We start from the raw sequence: 23014 nt of genomic DNA on the forward strand, positions 1-23014 counted from the left end.
AATATATTAATCCAAGTGAAAGAGTAATAAAGCAGAATTAAAAAAAAAAAAAAAAAAAAAAAAAAAAAGACTGGCTGAAGATTGAAGCACCTGGAGTGGAGACAGTGTGCCATTAGAGGGCTCCACTTGACAGGCAAGTCTGCTAGAGCATGCTAGGACAGCGATGGCGAACCTTGGCACCCCAGATGTTTTGGAACTATGTTTCCCATGATGCTCATGCACTCTGCAGTGTAGTTGAGCATTATGGGAAATGTAGTTCCAAAACACCTGGGTTGCCAAGGTACGCCCTCACTGTACTAGGACATTACGGAACATTGTAGTGGGCTTATTTTTAGCAAAGTTTACTGCTTTACAAAGCCATTGTGCAGCACTTGTGGCCCTCCATATTTACCACATTGACCAGGGATGCGCATGTGCAGGAGCTAGACATGGTCTATTTTTTTTTTTTTATTAACTTGTTCTCAGTTCTGTAATGCCAAACATCTGATAGGATGCTGTTAGGGGATGATGAAGTCTCCTCAACTTTGTCATATTTGTGATTAACATGTTTTAGTAAGGTTTAATGGATCAAGAAAACTGATCCTATAGGATGACGCATCCCTGTTGTAACCATTACATGACAATTGAAACAAACATCTGTATGCTGACAAACCTGTAATGAAAAGGAATTTAAACGGTATATGCATTTTTAATTTATTACATAGCTATATATGTAAAAGGGGCCAGCCTGAAGTGATCTAGCAGAACTTACTTTTCTGACTAAAGTTCCACTTTAAGATAAACAAAAAACAAACACCCCGTTTTTGCATTGGCCTTTAATGCGCGTTTAGCCGTTACAAGCATCGTTTCTCTGCCTCTATTCAAAAATCAATGGTTCCCTATGGGAGCCCAATGATTTGAATAGAAGTTACACCAGATTATCCGATACGCGCCCCCCCCCCCCCCCCCCCCGACCATATGCTCTCAACATGGGGGGGGGGGGGGGGGTGCTTTGGGGCACCTTGTCCCCATGTTGATGGCAGGGCTTATCAGAATCTGAAAGCACCCAGCTGGGGGGCCCCCACCCTATGTGAATGAGTATGGTGTATTCATTGTATCCCTACCCATTCACAAAAAAAAAAAAAAGTGTCAAGAAATTAACAGTACACAGGTTTTTAAAATAATTTATTAAGGCAGCTCCGGCGTCTCTTCGGAATTTCTTCTTCCTCTGGCAATGTCTGCATCCTCTGCTGGGTCGCCCCTCTTCTCCCGGTGTAATGCTGGGTCCACCATGTGCCAATGCTTATATAGCGGGGCCACCCAGTGACATCTGGAGGCCCCCCCCTTGTGGCATCACTGTCCCATCATGTACCAGCGGTGACATCACAAGGGGGTAGGGCCTCCAGGTGTCGTCACCAGATAAGTATTGGCACATGGCAGACCTAGCATTACAGCGGGAGAGCGTGTCGAGACAGCATTGGAGGGAGGAGAAGACAGCAGAGAGAGAATAACTGGGGGGGACGACGACGACATCAGTGGAGAGAGAAGAACTGGAGGATGAAGACATCGCCGGAGGGAGAAGAAATCGTCAGTCGACAGATGCCTTAATAAAATTACTTTAAAAACCTATGTACTGTTTTCATTGATACTTTTTTGGGGGAATGGGTACAATGTATCCCATACTCATTCACATAGGGTGGAGGGCTGGGATCTTGGGCCCCCCTTGTTAAAGGGGGCTTCCAGATTCCGATAAGCCCCCCCGCCCGCAGACCCGACAACCACCAGCCAGGGTTGTCGGGAAGAGGCCCATTTTGCCGGGCTACATGCTCGAATAAGGGCCTGGTATGGACATAATTTTTGGGTGGGGTTCCCCTTAAAATTCATACCAGATCAAAGGGTCTGGTGTCGTCTTGGGGGGAACCCACGCCAGTTTCTCATTTTGGCGAGAGAGTCCCCTTCAATATCTTCAACACATAAGCCGCACTGCAAGTCGGATCATGTTCCGACTTCTGGTATGACTTTTATTCTAATCAATGGGCCCATAGGGAACCATTGATTTTGAATAGAGGCATGAGAAATGCCTGACGAGGCTTAACGTAGCTGTATTCAGCGTTAAGCAGCTTTTACAGCTCTAACGCCAGTCCTCAGAACGCGCTGGTCCTGGGGGGGGGGGGGGGGTTTTGGAGCTTAAAAATGCCTGCCACTTACAGCTCCTAAAAGCCTGTGTGTGCACAAGGCCATAAAACCGAGGCATTTTAAGCTATGTGAAGAAAAACAAAAAACACACCCCACTCCTCAAAGTGGCTGGCCCAATACTTACCAGAGCCATCTTGAGCCAGTACTATACCTAGGAGCAGAGGCTCTCCCCTTCCTCATGGCCTTTGGCTCCTGCTACTGTTAAAGTAGAACTATAGGCAAACCCCCCTCCCCATTTTGAATAGAGCGGGGTGATTTTAGGAACAACCCGTCAGATCTTTCTTCGCCATCTGTGTCCCATTGCAGAGATTTCATGGACCGTTGCGAAACAGGAAGGGAGGGGAAATCCCTGCAAAATTAAGGGAATTCCTTGGGGGACCACCAGAACTATTGCCCCCATTAGAAGCTTTCTCCTGTTTTCTGGGGACATCCCAAATTGGGTTCTCTTACTTTCAAAAATATTAAACAGGACAAATAGGGTAAATCTCCCCAACGGTGACAGATAGCAATAAAAACTGATAAGGTTTCTAATCCCTCCCCACTATCCAAAACTTAAAGTTTGGCCTTTAGTTATCCTTTAATCAAATCCTGTGACAAGGGCGCAGGGCTCGGGAAAGTGCCCGCAGGTGTGCCACAGGCAGCAGCTTCCTATGGCAGCACACTAAGGAGGAGGAGCACCGGCAAAACCAATACACAGAGCAGACAAATATAACATCACACTTAAAGAAAAAAAAAAAGAAATGTGTTTAGGTGACAGAAGTTCCACACATGCAAGTGAAGGCACATCTGTTGTGCACACTTAGGAGTCACTGGGCCCTCATCAGCTCTCAGATGATCCGGATACAGAGGAGGAATGTGACCCCATAGAGGGAGGAGGATGATCCGGGTACAGAGGAGGAATGTGACCCCATAGAGGGAGGAGGATGATCCGGGTACAGAGGAGGAATGTGACCCCATAGAGGGAGGAGGATGATCCGGGTACAGAGGAGGTGACCCCATAGAGGGAGGAGGATGATCCGGGTACAGAGGAGGTATGGAGACCCCATAGATGGAGGGAGATGATCTGGGTACAGAGGAGGTATGGTGATCCCATAGAGCAGAGATATGCAATTAGCGGACCTCCAGATTTTGCAAAACTACAAGTCCCATCATGCCTCTGCCTCTGGGTGTCATGCTTGTGGCTGTCAGTCTTGTTATGCCTCATGGGACTTGTAGTTCTGTAACAGCTGGAGGTCCGCTAATTGCATATCCCTGCCATAGAGGGAGGTAGGTGATCTGGGTAGAGAGGAGGTGACCCATAGTGGGAGGTAGGTGATCTAGGTACAGAGGAGGTATGGTGACCCCATAGAGTTAAGGGGGGGGGGGATGATCCGAGTACAGGGGAGGTATGGTGACCCCATAGAGTGAGGGGGGGGGATGATCCGAGTACAGGGGAGGTATGGTGACCCCATAGAGTGAGGGGGGGGGGGGGGATGATCCGAGTACAGGGGAGGTATGGTGACCCCATAGAGTGGGGGGGGGGGGGGGGGGATGATCCGAGTACAGGGGAGGTATGGTGACCCCATAGAGTGAGGGGGGGGGTGATCCGAGTACAGGGGAGGTATGGTGACCCCATAGAGTGAGGGGGGGGGTGATCCGAGTACAGGGGAGGTATGGTGACCCCATAGAGTGAGGGGGGGGGGGATGATCCGAGTACAGGGGAGGTATGGTGACCCCATAGAGTGAGGGGGGGGGGGAATGATCCGAGTACAGGGGAGGTATGGTGACCCCATAGAGTGAGGGGGGGGGGATGATCCGAGTACAGGGGAGGTATGGTAACCCCATAGAGGGAGGGGGGATGATCCGGGTACAGGGAAGGCATAGTAACCCCATAGAGGGAGGGGATGATTAGTTGAGGACAGCCGCCCTGATGACCCCCTCCATGCCCCAGGCTAGGTGCAGCTCCCACATGGGTCCGCTTTCCCGGCACTCAGATATAGGCCGCAACTCAACCCAACGTGTTGAGCAGCCACCGCCCCGCCTCCTTCACCGCTCCCTGAGCCGCGCCTTCCCATTGGTCGGCCACTACCCGGCTCAAAGTCAGCGCTCTCCCCCATTGGCTGAGCGCGCATGGCGGGCAGGTTAGGCTGTGAGTGTATTGGCGGTTAGCGGAGGCCTGAACCCGGGCCGCTCCAGCAAGCCATGACCGGCAAATCCCAGCCCGGCCGGCCTGACAGCACGCCGCTAGTCCCAGCCCACACCGCCGGCGGCCTCCCGTACCGCATAGTCTCCCCGCTCCTCACCTGGTTCTCGACAGCCGCCTGCTCCAGGAACTTCTGTGCCGCTTCCAGCTCATTGCGGTCTGTGGAAAAGACAAGACGTCAGCCCGCGCCGGTCACCACAACTCTCCCCAGTGCAGGGACAGCCGGCTACCTTCTCCTCATGTCACCCACCCCCTCCCCCACACACAGCTCTACCTCACCTGGAGACACGGTCTTCTCGAGGATAGTGATGAGCTCCATGCTGGCGGTGCCGGTCACTGCTCGGGCGGTGCCGGGCGGGCTGCCGGAGGAAGGGAGGGAGCGTGGCGCGGAAGGATCTGAGCGCTCAGTGCGAGAGGAGGAGGGGCTTCGCCGCGCACTGATATCAGCCCGACCTCGCTCAACGCACACAGCGCTGATTGGTCGAGCGGCACGCTGCGGCGCCAGTCACGGCGGCGAAGGATTGTGGGAGGGGAAGGGCGGAGCCTAGGGGCGGATGAGGCAGTGGGCGTCACCCCAATGGGGTCACACAGCATGTGCTGTGAGGAGAGATAAAAAGGCGGCGGGGGGAGGGGAGTCTCCTCACAGACTGGGAAATGTCTCTGGTGTCAGAGAAAAAGAACGTCCTAATGAAGATTTAATAATAAATTCCATACATATATGTCATATAAAGACATTTTAAATAAAGATTTGGTGTAGTATTCTGGCATTTGGGCCCAGTCATACCCGTGTGTTAGAAAAGGTCTTATGTGTTCTCTTGATAGCGCATGTTGTTGCACTTTAAGGCCTCATTCACACCTACGCCTCATGTTCTTCAAAGCACAGGTCAAGTATTAAACTTAAACGGCCCGCACAACGCCCCAAAGTAGCTCCTGCGCCTTTTTTTTTGACAGCGAGCCTCACGCCTTCCGGCGTTTGACTGCAACCTGCATTAGGAAATAATGGCGCCAAAAAACATGAGGCACATTTCCGGAAACACAGGCAGAAACAAATTTGTAGCCGCACTCCTGGAACGCCACGGTGTACACGCTAAGAAAAGCACAAGACTCATTTCCCCATGCAACGTTGCAGCGTAATACGATGCAGGCATGTTGCCTTCCAGAATTGGGGTATCCAGTACCGCGACAGGTTCGCTTAGCTCCCAGGGCAAGGATGCGGAACTGCACCCCCTCTTCCACTTGCCGTAGAATGGATTTTCTGCCCTGTGCCCATTCTTTGCCTCCTTGTTCTGCTGTGCCCAGGGCAGCTTCCCCTCTTGTCGACCCCCTATCCTGGCCCTGGGGGTGTCATTTAAAATGAATGGAGCTGCAATGCAGTAACGCATGAAAAAAAAACACAATAAGTGTAGCGCTATTAAAATGAAAAAACGTCCAGTATGGAAAACGTTAAACCGACAGTTCCAAGTATAAATAATGTGGAGGAGTCATCAGTATATACATAGGTGAAGAATCTTCAAAGAAACACTTCAAGCAAGGATGTATATCATCTGAGGTGAAAACAGACACACCACCACCAAATGTGAAGAGGCTTACCGGATGGAGTGGACCCAAAGGGGCATACGCCGGATTGGGTCGGATAAGCTTAGGTGGTGAGTGGCTAAAGATGGCCCAGGCAGGCGATGATGGTGGATGGACCCACGTGTTGTTGTATCTCTCAAGTCGATGCAGGAATCCAGAGGAGTGTGTGGGACGGACCACACATAGTTATCCCCCTCGAAGTGATGTTTAAGGATCAAAAGAAGTGGGTAGAAAATGGACAAAAGAGAATGGCCATATAGTGTAAATCCGTTTAAGAAAAAAGATTTATTAAAATAAAAAGATATACACTCACATGTAAATCGATATAAAAACAGCGCTGTGAATAAAATGTGGTGACAGTGGGGTCCTACCCGACGCGTTTCGTCTTCATAGACGTCGTCTGCAGTAACGCATGTCCCGGTAAACCTCTGTGATCATGCAAACGTTACAACACATAAATATAATGGGCCCTTATGGTGGCCACACATGTATCAATCTGATCCAACGTTTTTTTCACAGGATCAGATAATATAATTGGATTTATGAATTATCAGAAAGAAACATTCTGCGCCAGTGATTGATAGCGAGCAAAACCGATCAATTTAATCAAAATTATTCGGATCGATGTGGATTGAAAAGAAGGAAAGCGGATAGTTTGAAATAATCTTTAACCTCTTCATGCCAACTGCCTCCCAGCACTTTAAGAGTTCTAAAAGTCGGGAGGCAGAAGCAGGCATTCAGGTCATGTGACTTCTGTGATTGGCTGTCACAGCGGTCACATGATCGGCTAATCGCAAGTATGCATCGGGATCCTTCCGGTACCTGCCGGCTACCAAGCTGGGAGCATGCAGGGAGCATGCTATCAGCACGGTAAGTTGTTTTAATAGCATAGCTCCCAACTGTCCCTGATTTTGAGGGACTGTCCCTGATTTGGAGCAATGTCCCTCTGTCCCTCTTTCCCCCTCATTTGTCCCTAATTTTGGTCTGATCTGTATAGTTGTATATAAAATGCACTTTTTATCTTTCAAAAAGTGTTTCTCAGTGCTAAACATTTCATCCAATTTCTAAATTGCTGCATTTGTAAATGTTAAAAGCCAATATAAAGGAATAGTAGTGGTAAAAAAAGCACTTGTGGATTGATTAACCTTTTTTTTGTTTAATTCTCCTTTAAGAGGGTGTGGCAAGGGGAGTGTCCTATGCCTACATACATTTGCTAGTAGGTGTCCCTCATTCAAATCTCAAAATGTTGGGAGAGCCTCTGGCTCTAATCACGTGCTTAAAAAAAAAAAAAAAAAAAAAACCCATTGAAATCCATGCGTCCCGCACCCTGCATGTACTTGGACTTGATGGACTTGTGTCTTTTTTTCAACCTCACCTACTATGTAATTATGTAATATATAGATTAAGGGCCAGATGCATGGTTTGGTGGGGCTGCGCCCCGTATGGATGGGCCGCCACTGCATCCTGACAACCAATCACGTCATCAGTTGATAAGGAGAATGTTTGTTGCCTCCACAGCATCCTTGTTTGGACCTTCTCTGCCTCTCTCCTGCAGCACTGGGGTCACATTAGCTGACTGATAGAAAGAAATTGAGGTAGAAGAGAAACATTGGAATACCAGTAAGTACCAGTGCGCAGAAGTGTATTTGCTTTGTAAGAATAAATCACCTCTAAGGTTGTGTGTCCTACATGTGGATGTTGCTGCATTAAATAAAACTAATAGAATCGTTTTTTTACATTTTAGAATGAGGTGCCTCAAGACTTTCCTTCTCTTCTGGGATCTTCCCAAACTCTCTAACACATGCACTAGTCACCCCCATACGTACTGTCCTTGGACCCTAGCATTCTTAACAACCTACACCCAGTAGTGTATTTAGGTTTTGTGCTGCCCTAGGCCTGACTAAACTCGTGCACCCCCTTAATTTAAATATGACCCACCCCTTCCTGTCAAGGCCACACCCCTTACTGTTTAAGACCCGCCCTGAAATTTTCGAGTGGGGGACACTAGTTCTGAGGGCCTTGGGGAGGCAACGGATTCCCTTAATTTGCATAGATTTCCTCTCACTTCCTGTTTAGCTATGGAGCAGGATGTGAAGGGAAATCTCTGCAATGGGACAGGGGATGGTTAAAAAATAAACTGACAGGGGGTTATAACCCTCCCTTACTCTTACCAAAATGAAAAAAAAGTGTTGCCCTATAGTTCTACTTTAAGCACAAATTTCTAATAATTTTATGGAGAGGACTAAGAAGATATAACCATGCCAATGGTGCAGCAGAAAACATATAGCACAGTGAGGAAGGTTTGTGGTCCAGGATGAGAGGACAGTCAAAATTTGAAATTAGCACAAGCTGGCGGGGACTCTTTCCGTGCTACCCCCCTGCAAAGTGCTGCCCTAGGCCTGGGTCTTGTTGGCCTAGGCCAGGATACAGCGTTGCCTACACCCCATCTCCTTGCTCCCCTTTTTCTACAAATTCCCTGAACGTCTGGTCTGCTGTATAACCAACTGAGTGACCAACTCATTAAGAATAACCTTCTTGATCCCCTTCAGTCTGGATTTCACCCTCAACACTCCACAGAAACTGCTCTTTTAGAACTCACAAATGACTTACTAGCAAAAAAAAGCAATGGACACTGATCTGTACTCCTACTTCTGGAACTTTCAGCCTTCTTTGATACGGTTGACCACCCCCTCCTCAAAAAAAAAAACTTTACTCTTTTGGTCTCCCCGTGAATGTGCTCTTTGCTGGCTCTCATCCTGTTTATCCCAACGCACCTTCAATGTCACTTACAATTTCAATTCCTCCACTCCTTTTTCTTTCTCAATCGGGGGTCCCCCAAAGTTCTGTTCTTGGACCTCTCCTATTTTCAATCTACACCTCCTCCCTGGGTCAGCTGAATATCATATCTATGCTGATGACACCCAAATCTAACTCTCCACCTCTCAGCTCACTCCATCAGTCTCCTCATGCATCACTAATTTACTAACAGACATATGGTGTCTGGATGTCACACCACTTCCTCAAACTCAACCTATTCAAAACCAAGCTCATAATATTTCCTCCCCCTGTGCCTCTTCCCCTGACTTTTCTGTCAAGATCAATGGCACAACCATCCCCCCATCCCCGCATGCCAGGGTGCTAGGTGTTATCCTGGACTCTTCTTTTGGCCCCACATCCAATCACTGTCCAAAGGTTGCCGCCTCCACCTCCACAACATCTCCAGAACATGACCCTTCTTAACCAATGACACCACAAAGCTCCTGATTGACTCCCTGGTTATCTTTCGCCTGGACTATTGCAACTCCCTCCTCATTGGCTTACCTTTACATAGGCTATTCTCTATTCAGTTCATCATGAATGCTGCTTTTAGACTCATCCACCCTACAAACCGCTCAGTGTCTGCTACCCCTCTCTGCCAATCCCTCCATTGGCTGCCACTCTCTCAATGAATTAAATTCAAATACTTACAATAACTTACAAAGCCATCCACAACTCTAGCCCCCAGCTACATCACTAACCTAGTCCCAAAATACCAACCAAATCGTTCTCTTTGTTCCTCCCAAGACCTCCTGATCTTTAGCTCCCTCGTCACCTCCTCCCATACTCGCCTCCAGGACTTCTCCTGGGCCTCTCCCATCCGCGGAATTCCTTACCCCAATCTGTCTGACTATCTCCAACTCTATCCACTTTTGGGTGATCCCTGGAAACTTTTCTCTTCAGAAAAGCCTTACCTGCCTCCACCTAACAACTGTACATTTATTTTCTTCATCAGCTTATCCTCCACAGTTATTATCTTTTGTATCACTTGACCCTCCCTTAGATTGTAAGCTCTAATGAGATTTCTGATTCCTTCTGTATTTAAATTGTGCTGTCTGCCATAATATTGTAAAAGTGTGGTGCAAACTGTTGCAGATATAAAAATCCTGTATTATAATAATATGTGTGTCATGTGTGCTGCATTTGCCTGTGGGTTGCTGTACCTGTATGAAATGTAAGGAAAAAGTCCTCAACCCTTTTTTCAAAACACAGCCCCATGTAACTACATGGTGCTCCAACAGTTTCACACACCTGAAATGGCACTGTGTTTTTAGATGCATGGGGGTGCCATTAAAAACTGTTTGCCACAAACTGCATCTCTTTGCCTGTGAGGAGAGGAGAGCGCTGAATCGAGATAGGACTCAGGCAAGTACTATGGGGGGTAGGGGGCAATACTACTACTGGGATATTTTTTACCACTAAAACAGGGAATGCATTAAGGTAAACAAATTATTCAGTGGTTTTCTGGGAACCGACTGCTCCCCACTATACATGTACCAGTTGATGTTTACCACCCAAAACCCTTATAGAGACCTCTGCAACACAGCCACCGAGTTAACCTCTTCTTTCTATGTTCCCTGTTATGGGGCTCACATTACATTCATATATTCTTATTGTCGAGTATACTTACACTCCCATATTGTTTCTTGCTATGTGCTCTTTGGTCCTTATGGCCTCAGGCTATTGTAGAGTAAATTAAGACATTTGGGTCTTTGTATTGTACAGTTTGATTGGCAATGCCTCGATGAAGCCTTTTCTGTTTCAATGTCTGTACTTGTATACTTAAAAATTAATAAAATGTTCTTCTTTTAAAAAAATAAAATAAAAGAGTGTCCTTTCTGAGTAACTGACAGCTGTATGTAGACCACCTCAACCCCACTACTGATCATGGTATGTGGGCTGCATCTGACTGTCTCCCTCTGAACTGATGTGTCCTGGTCAAGTTAGTACACTTTTAGTTAGGCTTGGTTCACACTAGTGCAGTGAGATTTTTATTAGATTTTCAATGCGATTTTGTAGAGCAGCTGCAGTACTGCTGCGCCTGCCGGCGTCCTAACAACATGTCATCCCTGCTGTAAGCAAGGGATTCCCCACTGACAGCAAAATGTAAACAAAAGAGGCGATGTAAAAAATAAAAAAAAGGCGTGCAGATCCACCCCCTTCCAAGACCCAACTGCCTGGTATAGATTTTAAGGGGAAAAAAATTGGTGTGCCTTCCAATCCATACCGAACCCTTATCCGAGCATGCAGCCCGGCCCCCTCCTGAACTGTACCAGGACACATATCCTCAACATGGGGGGGGGGGGGGCACAGAGGAGTACCTTGTCCCCATGTTGATGAGGACAACCTTCCCTACAACCCTGGCTTGGTGGTTGTTGGGGTGCAGGGAGTAGCTTATCAGAATCTGGAATCCCCTTTAACAAGGGGGCATAGTTATTATATGAACTTTTACACATGCATGATTAGAAGTTTTATTTATTATTAACATGTTGATTTTTTTACTGTATTGTACTATATGAACTTGATGCATGATTAATAATGTTATTTAAATTGTGTGGATTTTTTAGTCCAATGTTGCTCAATTTTAGGGCACTCCCACTATACATTGATGAGAAACCCCAGGGGTCTGGCACCTTCTGAACCATGAGTTGGAGGCTGAAGGTACAAAACTCCCCAAGCAACATGGGACCAAGTACTAATGCATAAGCAGATTGATATTAGGCTCCACCTCTGAAGTGTTGATGGAACAATCTACCATAGTTTGCCCATTTTGTTTTCAATTCTCCTGATCCTAATGATCCCCCCCCCCCCCCAGTCTCTCTCTTCCTGTGCTGTGTGATGGTGGCTATAGAGATTTTTGATCAACTTAGGTATGAGCAATCGCAAACAAAAAAAATGTAATCAATTATAGATAATATTATATATATATATATATATATATATATATATATATATATATATATACATTAAAAAAAAAAACACAATATTGATCTGCATGATCGAAAATAGTTACATACAAATAGTTGGTAAGGTTTAATAAAGACACCAATCCAACCAGTTCAACCTGAGTGTATGTGTGTTTATGTCACTTCTATTTTCAATATCCCTGTACATTGCATTTGCTAAGAAACACATCTAAAGGCTTTTTGAATTTATCTACACTCCCCACTGACACCACCAATTGTGGAAGGGTGTTCCACATAGAATAAGTTACATTTTCATATCTGTTAAGTCTTCCAGTCCCCTTATTAGCTTTCTTGGCATTCTCTGGCTTATTCAAGTTCATTCACAATCTTCCTGAGGACTGATGACAAAACGTGGACGGCTAACTCAATAGTTACATAGATACAGTTGCAATAAAAAGTATGTTAACTCTTTTGGAATGATATGGATTTCTGCACAAATTGGTCATAAAATGTGATCTGATCTTCATCTAAGTCACAACAATAGACAATCACAGTCTGCTTAAACTAATAACACACAAAGAATTAAATGTTACCATGTTTTTATTGAAAACACCATGTAAACATTCACAGTGCAGGTGGAAAAAGTATGTGAACCCTTGGATTTAATAACTGGTTGAACCTCCTTTGGCAGTAACAACTTCAACCAAACATTTCCTGTAGTTGCAGATCAGACATGCACAACGGTCAGGAGTAATTTTTGACCATTCCTCTTTACAGAACTGTTTCAGTTCAGCAATATTCTTGGGATTTCTGGTGTGAATCACTTTCTTGAGGTCATGCCACAGCATCTCAATCGGGTTGAGGTCAGGACTGTGACTGGGCCACTCGAGAAGGCATATTTTCTTCTGTTTAAGCCATTCTGTTGTTGCTTTACTTCTATGCTTTGGGTCATTGTCCTGTTGCAACACCCATCTTCTGTTGAGCTTCAGCTGGTGGACAGATGGCCTTAAGTTCTCCTGCAAAATGTCTTGATAAACTTGGGAATTCATTTTTCCTTCAATGATAGCAATCCGTCCAGGCCCTGACGCAGCAAAGGAGCCCAAAACCATGATGCTCCCACCAGCATACTTCACAGTTGGGATGATGTTTTGATGTTGGTGTGCTGTGCCTCGTTTTCACCACACATAGTGTTGTGTGTTTCTTCCAAACAACTCAACTTTGGTTTCATCTGTCCACAGAATATTTTGCCAGTACTGATGTGGAACATCCAGGTGCTCTTGTGCAAACTGTAAACATGCAGCAATGTTTTTTTTGACAGCAGTGGCTTCCTCTATGGCATCCTCCCATGAAATCCATTCTTGTTTAGCGTTTTACGTATCGTAGATTCGCTAACAGGGATGTTAGCATATGCCAGAGACTTTTGTAAGTCTTTAGCTGACACTCTAGGATTCTTCTTCACCTCATTGAGCAGTCTGCGCTGTGCTCCTGCAGTCATCTTTACAGGACGCCCACTCCTAGGGAGAGTAGCAGCAGTGCTGAGCTTTCTCCATCTATAGACAATTTGTCTTACCGTTGACTGATGAACAGCAAGGCTTTTGGAGATACTTATAACCCTTTCCAGCTTTATGCAAGTCAACAATTCTTAATCGTAGGTCTTCTGAGAGCTCTTTTGTGCGAGGCATCATTCACATCAGGCAATGCTTCTTGTGAAAAGCAAACCCAGAACTGGTGTGTGTTTTTTATAGGGCAGGGCAGCTGTAACCAACACCTCCAATCTCATCTCATTGATTGGACTCCAGTTGACTGACCACTCCAATTAGCTCTTGGAGATCTCATTAGTCTAGGGGTTCACATACTTTTTCCACCTGCACTGTGAATGTTTACATGGTGTGTTCAATAAAAACAGGGTAACATTTAATTCTTTGTGTGTTATTAGTTTAAGCAGACTGTGATTGTCTATTGTTCTGACTTAGATGAAGATCAGATCACATTTTATGACCAATTTGTGCAGAAATCCATATCATTCCAAAAGGGTTTATTGCAACTGTAGTCTGGTTGAAAAAAAGACACAAGTCCATCTAGTTCAACCAGTAAAAAGGAAAAAAAATCATACAATTCCATATACACAATCCTTTACCCACAGTTGATCTAGAGGGAGGCAAAAACCCCAGCAAAGCATGATCCAATTTGCTCCAGCTGGGGAAAACTTCCTTCCTGATCCTCCGAGAGGCAATCGGATTTTCCCTGGATCAATTATCCCTATAAATGTCAGTATCCAGTTATATTATGTACATTTAGGAAAGAATCCAGACCTGTTTTAAAGCAATCTACTGAGCTGGCCAGAACCACCTCTGGAGGGAGTCTATTCCACATTTGTACAGCTCTTACTGTGAAGAAACCTTTCTGTATTTGGAGATTAAATCTCTTTTCCTTTAGATGTAAAGAGTTGACATGTGCAGAACAAAAAAAAAAATGTTTGTTTTGCATAGATTTGTTATGTTAGTAATTTTGTCTCATTGATTCATTTCAGAATTCATTTTGTTTAGTTTAGTTAAATTTTGTTTATTAATTATTTAACGATTTTCAAATTTTCTGGAACAATTCTAATTTGGATTGGTCGAAAAATTATCGACCAATTCAGCTGAACTTTAAACAAAAGAATGCCAGCAATGAAAAATCCACAAAAAAAAAATAGCGTAGGCCCCCCCTCCCCCAATTCATACCAGGCCCTTTACCAGCATTTGTCTTGTTTACATTCTGCTGTCAGTGAGGAATCCCACTGACAGCAGATGAGTCATGGATGTTAAGGGTGCCAGCACCCGCCCACTCTTTAACAACCAGCTATTATGATTTCTGAATATGCAAAAGGAATGCCAAAGATACAAAATGAAATCCGAAATTCCAAAAACGAATTTTGCGTCAATGGACCAATTCGTTTTCGGAATTGGTTTTGTATTTTTAGCATTGTTTATTCAGAATAGTATTAACATTTTTAAAAAAAAAACACGTCAAAATGTAAAAAAAAAAAAAAATATTGTGTGGGGCACCCCCAAAATCCATACCAGACCCTTAGGTCTTGAATTGATTTTAAGGGGAATGAGTGCCCCCCTCTTGAACTATACCTGGCCACATGCCCTGAACATGGGGGGGTGCTTTGGGTTGATGTGGACAAGGGCCTCTTCCCCACAACCCTGGCCCGGTGGTTTGGGGGGGGTGACTTATTGGAATCTTGAAGCCCAAGGATTCTGCCCCCCCATGTGAATGAGTAGGGGTACATAGTACCTTTAACAAGTCCTTTAACACAAGCCTGGGTCATACACAGGAAGCAGGTAGTAGAAAAGTCCTTTAAGCAAGCCAGGGTCATACTCAAGAAGCAGGTAGTAGAGGAGTCCTTTAGGCAAGCCAGGGTCAAAGTAACGGAGAAGATCAGAGCAGGTCTTGGTCAATCCGTGTCACAACAGGAAAACACAGGTTAGCAGAACTTGTAACAGGAACACAGGAAGCTGAAAGACAAACTAGCAATTAGACAAGGAGCTGGACCGCCTTTTATAGGCCAACCCGGGGGGGGTCTCATTGTGTGCGCTTCGACGCGCACGTGCATGCGCCGCCACACTGTATCGTGCACCCCTGTTCTGCCACGCAGGCACACAGGGAAGTGCCGATACTGGCAAGTCCAGCTTCTGCCATTTCTCTGACACTTCGTTGGGTACAGAGCTTTTATTTTTATTTATTTAATTTTTTTTTTAGGTTGGCGGGGCAGGGTACTTCGTGAGGGGGATTGATGTATTTATTTTAACAAAGGACTTGTCAAAAACTGTTATGTTTTAATTTACTTTTTACACTTTTTTGGTGAAGGAGTAGGGGTACATACTCCATACTCATTCACTTGGTGGAGGGGCGGGATCTAGCGTAGGGTGACCAGACGTCCCCGGTTTCCGGGGACAGTCCCCTGGATTGAGGACACTGTCCCCGACCAAGTCTGTCCCTGGATTCAGGTGCGGTGCCCATACCCATTGCTGACAGCCAGGACCTGCAGCAGTGTGCAAATCCATCCAGCATAGCCAGAGACTGGTACAGCCGCAATGACAGTTAGAGTGAGTGGAGCTGTCAAATAGAAGCTCTGATGTCGGGGATGGGCGGGGCTGATATGTGGAGCTCCGCCCCCTTTGTCAGACAAACTGTGCATAGATAAACAGCCGGCGTTTATACATTGGTGGGCAGGGAAGAAGGTGACAGGGGGCAGGACCAATTGTAACTACTGTATGTGCTCCCACAGCGGTGTATAATTCAGGTTTAGAAGGTAAAAAACCTTGAGCCTTCAGAACAAGTTTAAACTCTCCAGTATCTACCCAACTATAGAAGTTAAACTAACAGGTCTATAGTTACTTGGTAAAGACTTTGATCCCTTTCTAAATATAGGAAAACACATTGGCCTTAGCCAATCCAATGGTACCATCCTAGTAATTAAAGAGTCCCTAGAAACAATGGCTTTGAAATGACAGAGCTCATTTCTTTTAGGATCCGTGGGTGGATGCCATCTGGTCCAGGTGCTTTATCCACCTTTATTCTGTCTAAATATTTCTGAACCATATCACTTTTGAGCCATTGTGGATCATTTAGGGCCATGTCACTACCACCCCCATTATGGACATGAGCTCCCCCCCATGCTCCTTTGTACACAGAGAGTTGAAGATGTTTATGAACGTGTTAAACAGGATTGATCTCAAAACGGAGCCCTGAAGCACCCTGCTCACAACTCTACACCAAATATGATTCATAATTCAAAGATGATCAATTATTTAATTGTTCTGTATTACAATTGGTTTCCCAGCAACACATACAGATATTTGTTTGAGTGACCAGAAGCCATCGTCACAATTTCGCCATGGCTGAATGACACTGCAGAGTCCAAATTGATGAAGAGCTCAATAAATCAAACAAAAGAAGGGTCTCTGGTTTGCAGTTTTTGAGTTTGAGTTTGAGTTTGATACGTTTAGTGTCATGGAACGACCAACAACAGTGTGAGGCCAATGTGACACCTGGACAGGAAGCAGAGGTGTCAACCTGGGAGAAAAGTGTACAGGGTAATTAGGTGGCATGCACAGTAACATGAAATGTGTAGCGTGAAGCTAAGTGGCATGGATTAAAGCCTCTTGCACATAGGTGTAAACAACAGTGCGTGGGCATATAGTGTAGATTGTGTAGATTGTCTATTGTAGTGCCCGCGAGGCCACATCTGTAGAGTATTTCGCCTATAGATATGCATTACTAAAAACACTGTGCACATATAACCGCCGACATATGAGTGTAGTTTTCAAAACTATGCTCCTATGTATGAGTAAACACCAGTGCTGCTGAGGAAGTGATGTTAAAGTAGTTGTAAACTCTATAAAAAAAAAACAACCTGCATCGCATACTAGCTCATTTTGAAATACTTACCTTAGATCGAAGCTGTTGCAGCGGTCCCAGTACACCACTGTGACCAGCGACATGTCTCCCGGAGTTATTTCGGGGTTTGCGGGCTCTGGCACTGTGATTGGTCGGAGCCGTGATGACGTCACTGCGCGCGGGAGCCGCCGGTCACAGCACAGCTACTGAAGAACTGGCACGAGCGAGCCATTCCTTCAGTGCGCATGTGCCGATGATGTCGGCACATGTGGATACAGTGAATATCACCTAAACGGTGCACGTTTAGGAGATATTCACAGTACCTACAGGTAAGCCTTATGATAGGCTTATGCCCTGTACACACGATAGGATTTTCCGATGGAAAATGTGTGATAGGACCTTGTTGTCGGAAATTCCGACCGTTTGTGGGCTCCATCACACATTTTCCATAGGAATTTCCGACACACAAAGTTTGAGAGCTTGCTATAAAATTTTCCGACAACAAAGTCTGTTGTCAGAAATTCCGATCGTGTGTACACAAATCCGACGCACAAAGTGCCACGCATGCTCAGAATAAATTAAGAGACAAAAGCTATTGGCTACTGCCCCGTTTATAGTCCCGACATAAGTGTTTTACGTCACCGCGTTCAGGACGATCGGATTTTCCGACAACTTTGTGTGACCGTGTGTATGCAAGACAAGTGTGAGCCAACATCCGTCGGAAAAAATCCTAGGATTTTGTTGTCGGAATGTCCGATCAATGTCCGACCGTGTGTACAGGGCATTACCTGTAGGTAAAAGTGGTAGTACAGAGTTTACAACCACTTTAATACTCCTTATAACAGCAATAACATCTTGACAAAGGTTTTAATCCTCCCTCAGCTTACTAGAAAACGAAATCTCCAAAAATTAAGGCATAAAGAGCAATCCATAGTTGAAAGCCGCCCACCTATGAGCCATTCACACCTAAAGCTGAACTACAGGTATGATCCTAATTTCAAAGCTACAAAGGACTGCTGCTGGGGCCACTGGGAAGCTAACAATCATTGTAATACATAAACCTTTTGGCAATGGGTACAGTTTGTTGTGCTTTAATGTACAATGAGTTACGGTGCCATTCACAATGAACGGTACAACAATGCACTGAGAGCAGGTGCACTGCTACAATACACAAGTGTGAATGGCCCCATGGGGTTTTCCCCAGTACACAAGTGTGAATGGCCCCATGGGGTTTTTCCCCAGTATACAAGTGTGAATGGCCCGAGGGTTCAAAATTGAACTTCACGGCCCCCCATACCTCTGTAGCTGGATTGTGCACAAAAACCATACTTCCTCTGTACCCAGATCATCTCTCTCCCTCTATGGGGTCATCATACCTCCTCTGTACCCAGATCATCTCCCTCTCTCTATGGGGTCACTATACCTCCTCTGTACCCATATCATCCTCCTCCCTCTATGGGGTTACCATACCTCCTCTGTACCCAGATCCCCTCCCTCCCTCTATGGGGTCATCATACCTCCTCTGTACCCAGATCCTCTCCCTCCCTCTATGGGGTCATCATACCTCCTCTGTATCCAGATCATCTCCCTCTCTCTAATGGGGTCACCATACCTCCTCTGTACCCAGACCATCTCTCTCCCTCTATGGGGTCACCATACCTTCTCTGTACCCAGATCATCTCCCTCCCTCTGTGGGGTCACCATACCTTCTCTGTACCCAGATCATAACCCTCCCTCTATGGGGTCACCATAGCTCCTCTGTGCCCAGATCATCTCCCTCTATGGGGTCACCATACCTCCTCTGAACCCAGATCACCTCCCTCCCTCTATGGGGTCACCATACCTCCTCTGTACGCAAATCATCTCCCTCTGTCTATGGGGTTACCATACCTTCTCTGTACCCAGATCATCTCCCTCCCTCTATGGGGTCACCATACCTCCTCTGTACCTAGATCACCTCCTTCCCTCTATGGGGTCACCATACATCCTCTGTACTCAGATCATCCTCCTCCCACTATGGGGTCACCATGCCTCCTCTGTACCCAGATCATCTCCCTCCCTCTATGGGGTCACCATACCTCTTCTGTACCCAGATCACCTCCTTCCCTCTATGGGATCACCATATGTCCTCTGTACCCAGATCATCCTCCTCCCTCTATGAGGTCACCATACCTCCTCTGTACCCAGATCATCTCCCTCCCTCTATGGGGTCGCCATACCTCCTCTGTACCCAAATCATTTCCCTCCCTCTATGGGGACACCATACCTTCTCTGTACCCAGATCATCTCCCTCCCTCTATGGGGTCACCATAGCTCATCTCTACCCAGATCACCTCCTTCCCTCTATGGGGTCACCATACCACCTCTGTACCCAGATCATCTCCCTCTCTCTATGGGGTCACCATACCTCCTCTGTACCCAAAACATCTCCCTTCCTTTATGGGGTCACCATACCTCCTCTATACCCTGATCATCTCCCTCCCTCTATGTGGTCACCATACCTCCTCTGTACCCAGATCATCTCCCTCTATGGGGTCACCATGCATCCTCTGTACCCAGATCCTCTCCCTCCCTCTATGGGGTCACCATACCTCCTCTGTACCCTGATCATCTCCCGCCCTCCAGTGGTGTTCTCCAGGGATTCAGCATAACATACCTAGTCCTGAGCCGCCATCTAATTCTGACATCAGCAGGGGGGCAGCTGTCTCTTCTTGGAGGATGTGTGTCAGGAAAGCCTGGGTACATGCTCACGCCAGAAGATCTGTGCATGCTCATGGAACAGCCTACAGACCGCTGCACAGGATCAGGACCATGCGCAGATGTGCATGCGCATTAATGTGCATGCCGGTAATACCTTTGGCGCGCAGTGGCCTATTTAAGGCATTGCAGAGCTCAAGATAAGTGCTCATCGGTTCCTGTGACCTATGACCAGACCCAGCTTGTTGATTCTTCTGTGCTTGACCTGGTTTGCCCTCTGACTTTGCCTGATTTTGCTCCTTCCATTCTCAGGACTTTCCACCTGAGGAAGCCGATTGGGTATTGAGGTGGATCTGAATGGCCTTGATGTCACTTCCAGTATCTTGCATTCTGAAAGTGTACTGTGAAATGCAGGCTGGCTCTAATGACAGGAGGAGTGGCTGTGATTCCTTCATATTACTGAGCAGTGATTGTTAGTGCCGACAGTCCAAGGGCACCAATAAATGTGAATGCAATATCTATATATGTTTTTAAAGCATTTTAATAAATACTTTAATAATTTTACACAATGAGTTTCTTTCTGTTTTCCCCTTCATCCTATCAGTGTAATGTGGGTCCAGAGGAGTGGAGGAATATGACCTATTTGATTGACCTCTAGATCTATGTTCTGGTGGGTTCATGCTGTCCAGGGGGTGTGCTGAGGATTCTTCTCATTTTCTTTCTGGAGCACCAATGAACTTTTTATTCTGAGTGCCGCACCATGTGGATTATTGGATCTTTGTTATAAGCACCTTATTTGAACTATTTATTTAAAAGAGAAGTTTGGGATTTTTTTTTTTAAGAATCTTACCTAGGTGGATACAGCATCATTCCCCTGCCAGCTTTAAGACTGAGAACCAAGGGATAAAACACCGCTGATTGCTTCCTTCTCAGAGCTCCATGAGCAGAGAGCTGGTGACTGTCTTCTCTGCACTGTGTGCTAATCGCACACATTCCCCGACCAGGGCCACTGATAAGCCAGTACAGCCAGCCCTCCTATACTGGGCCCGGAACCCATCAGTTAAAAAGGGAGGCACCTGCTGAGCTACTGCTTGTACTGCTTTTTTGCAGACACCTCTTGTTGCTCCCCCTGCAGCGATGCCAGCTTCTCCTCCTCTACGAGGATTATTTCTAGTATCTGTGCCCCCAACCCCCCCACCCCTTCCAATACTCAGATCATCCCCATCATTCTGGTATTCGGGACCCTCTGTGAGCCCCCTTTCGCCTGCTATCCGGGGACCCCCTGTGTGCCCATTCCCTCAGAGCGCTGCTGTATTTTATCAGATATGTGTTGGATCACCCAAAGGAGCGGTTGGAGACTGGTATTTTTTTAGGCGTGTGTTGGACTGGCTATAAGGGGAGGTCGGAGACCAGTATTTTATTCAGATGTATGTTGGATCACCTAAAGGGGAGGACGGAGGCTGGTACATTTTTTTAGGCATGTGTTGGATTGGCTAGAAGGGGAGGTCGGAGGCCAGTATTTTATTCAGATGTGTGTTGGATCACCTAAAGGGGAGGATGGAGGCTGGTACTTTTTTTAGGCGTGTGTTGGATTGGCTATAAGGGGAGGTCGGAGGCCAGTATTTCATTCAGATGTGTGTTGGATCACCTAAAGTGGAGGTTGGAGGCTGGTACTTTTTTTTTAGGCGTGTGTTGGACTGGCTATAAGGGGAGATCGGAGGCCAGTTTTTTATTCAGATGTGTGTTGAATCACCTAAAGGGGAGGTTGGAGGCTGGTATTTTTTTAGGCGTGTGTTGGACTGGATATAAGGGGAGGTCAGAGAGCAGTATTTTATTCAGATGTGTGTTGGATCACCTAAAAGGGGGGTTGGAGGCTGGTACTTTTTTTTAGGTGTGTCTTGGACTGGCTATAAGGGGAGGTTGGAGGCCAGTATTTTATTCAGATGTGTGTTGGATCACCTAAAGGGGAGGTTGGAGGCTAGTATTTTTTTAGATGTCTGTTGGACTGGCTATAAGGGAAGGTCGGAGGCCAGTATTTTATTCAGATGTGTGGTGAAGGGGAGGTTGGAGGCTGGTATTTTTTAGACGTGTGTTGGACTCACTATAAAGGGAGGTTAGTATAGGAGTAATATATAGGACATCCTTAATAATAGAGAGGTACTATTAACTTGTTGTAAGTCAGGTTGGAATACCCTTTCAACAAGTATGTGTGACATTCTGCAAACAAAGGGCAACTTTGCATGTCAGCAAGAAGTGCACAGTACAGACACTGAAAAAAAAGCCATAGCAATAATATAAAAGAAAATACCTGATACACTAAATCCCAACTCTATTTTTGTGTTTTTTAAACTAGCAGAAATTAAGAAAAAATGTGTAATTAAATTAACCACTTGCTGACTGCATAACTTAGTTATACAGTGACAGAGTGTCTCTCCTGCACTGGATCACATACCTAGTACATAATCTAGCAGTTCCAGGTAGGGGGCGCACGCCACCGTCACTGTGGCTGTGCTGTGATTTGACAAGCTGATCAGCGTGTGCCGGCCAATAGATGTCTGCTGCCACCTGCTAATGGGATGGGGATGGGCGAACGGTTCGGTCCGAGCATAAGTTCGGGCCAAACCTTCGTTGTTCGGACATTCGGAGAACAGCCAAACAAACTGGACGTTTGACCATTTGTTCGGCCCCCCGAAGCGACCACAATGCATTGTGGTGTTGAACAGTGCATTGCAAGCCCTGATTGGCTGAAGCAGTGAAAGCTTCAGCCAATCAGGGTACAGAGCACTGTCAGAGTTATGATTGAACACTGTCATCATGACTTTATCCAATCATGGCTCATTCCCGCCCCACAGTATAAAAGTATTCTTTCAATGGCAGCCATTTTCAGTGTGATTTTGGTGTGGAGAGAGATAGAACAGGGCTCTGTTCAGTGCTATTAGTGTGCTATACTGTGCTATTTTGCTTCAATTGTCAGTGGAGAATATTATTTTAATGTCAGTCTAGAGTCAGTCTGTGAGTGTAGTGAGGACCATCATTCAGCTTTTCATAGTGTGCAGCTAGAGTAGGGACAGCTCGGATAGTTTCAGTGTAGTGTAGTGAGACCATGTCAGTAATCTTGACATTAGTATATAGCTAGAGTAGGGACAGTTCAGATAGCTTCAGTGAAGTGGCGATTGAACAACGTTTGATGTGCCTGTGACACAGTTTGCAGATAGCAACTGCAACACCGTCTATTTGATTGCGTTACTGCCAGTTTAACGCCATATCGTAATGC

General features: G+C 46.0%; 1 protein-coding gene across 1 annotated transcript in view; it reads right to left on the minus strand.

The window, feature by feature from the left end:
* Nucleotides 1-4796, minus strand: part of KPNB1 (karyopherin subunit beta 1) — a 48136-nt gene extending 43340 nt beyond the window's left edge. Inside the window, exons 1-2 of the mRNA XM_073608093.1 lie at nt 4637-4796; nt 4458-4516 (exon numbers count right to left, since the gene is read on the minus strand). Of these exons, the coding sequence (XP_073464194.1) occupies nt 4458-4516; nt 4637-4676 (99 nt within the window). The 5' untranslated portion in view covers nt 4677-4796. The remainder of the gene's footprint in view (nt 1-4457; nt 4517-4636) is intronic.
* Nucleotides 4797-23014: the final 18218 nt, after the last annotated feature.

Source organism: Aquarana catesbeiana, linkage group LG12 (genome assembly GCF_042186555.1).
Source record: "Aquarana catesbeiana isolate 2022-GZ linkage group LG12, ASM4218655v1, whole genome shotgun sequence".
Lineage (NCBI taxonomy): Eukaryota > Metazoa > Chordata > Amphibia > Anura > Ranidae > Aquarana > Aquarana catesbeiana.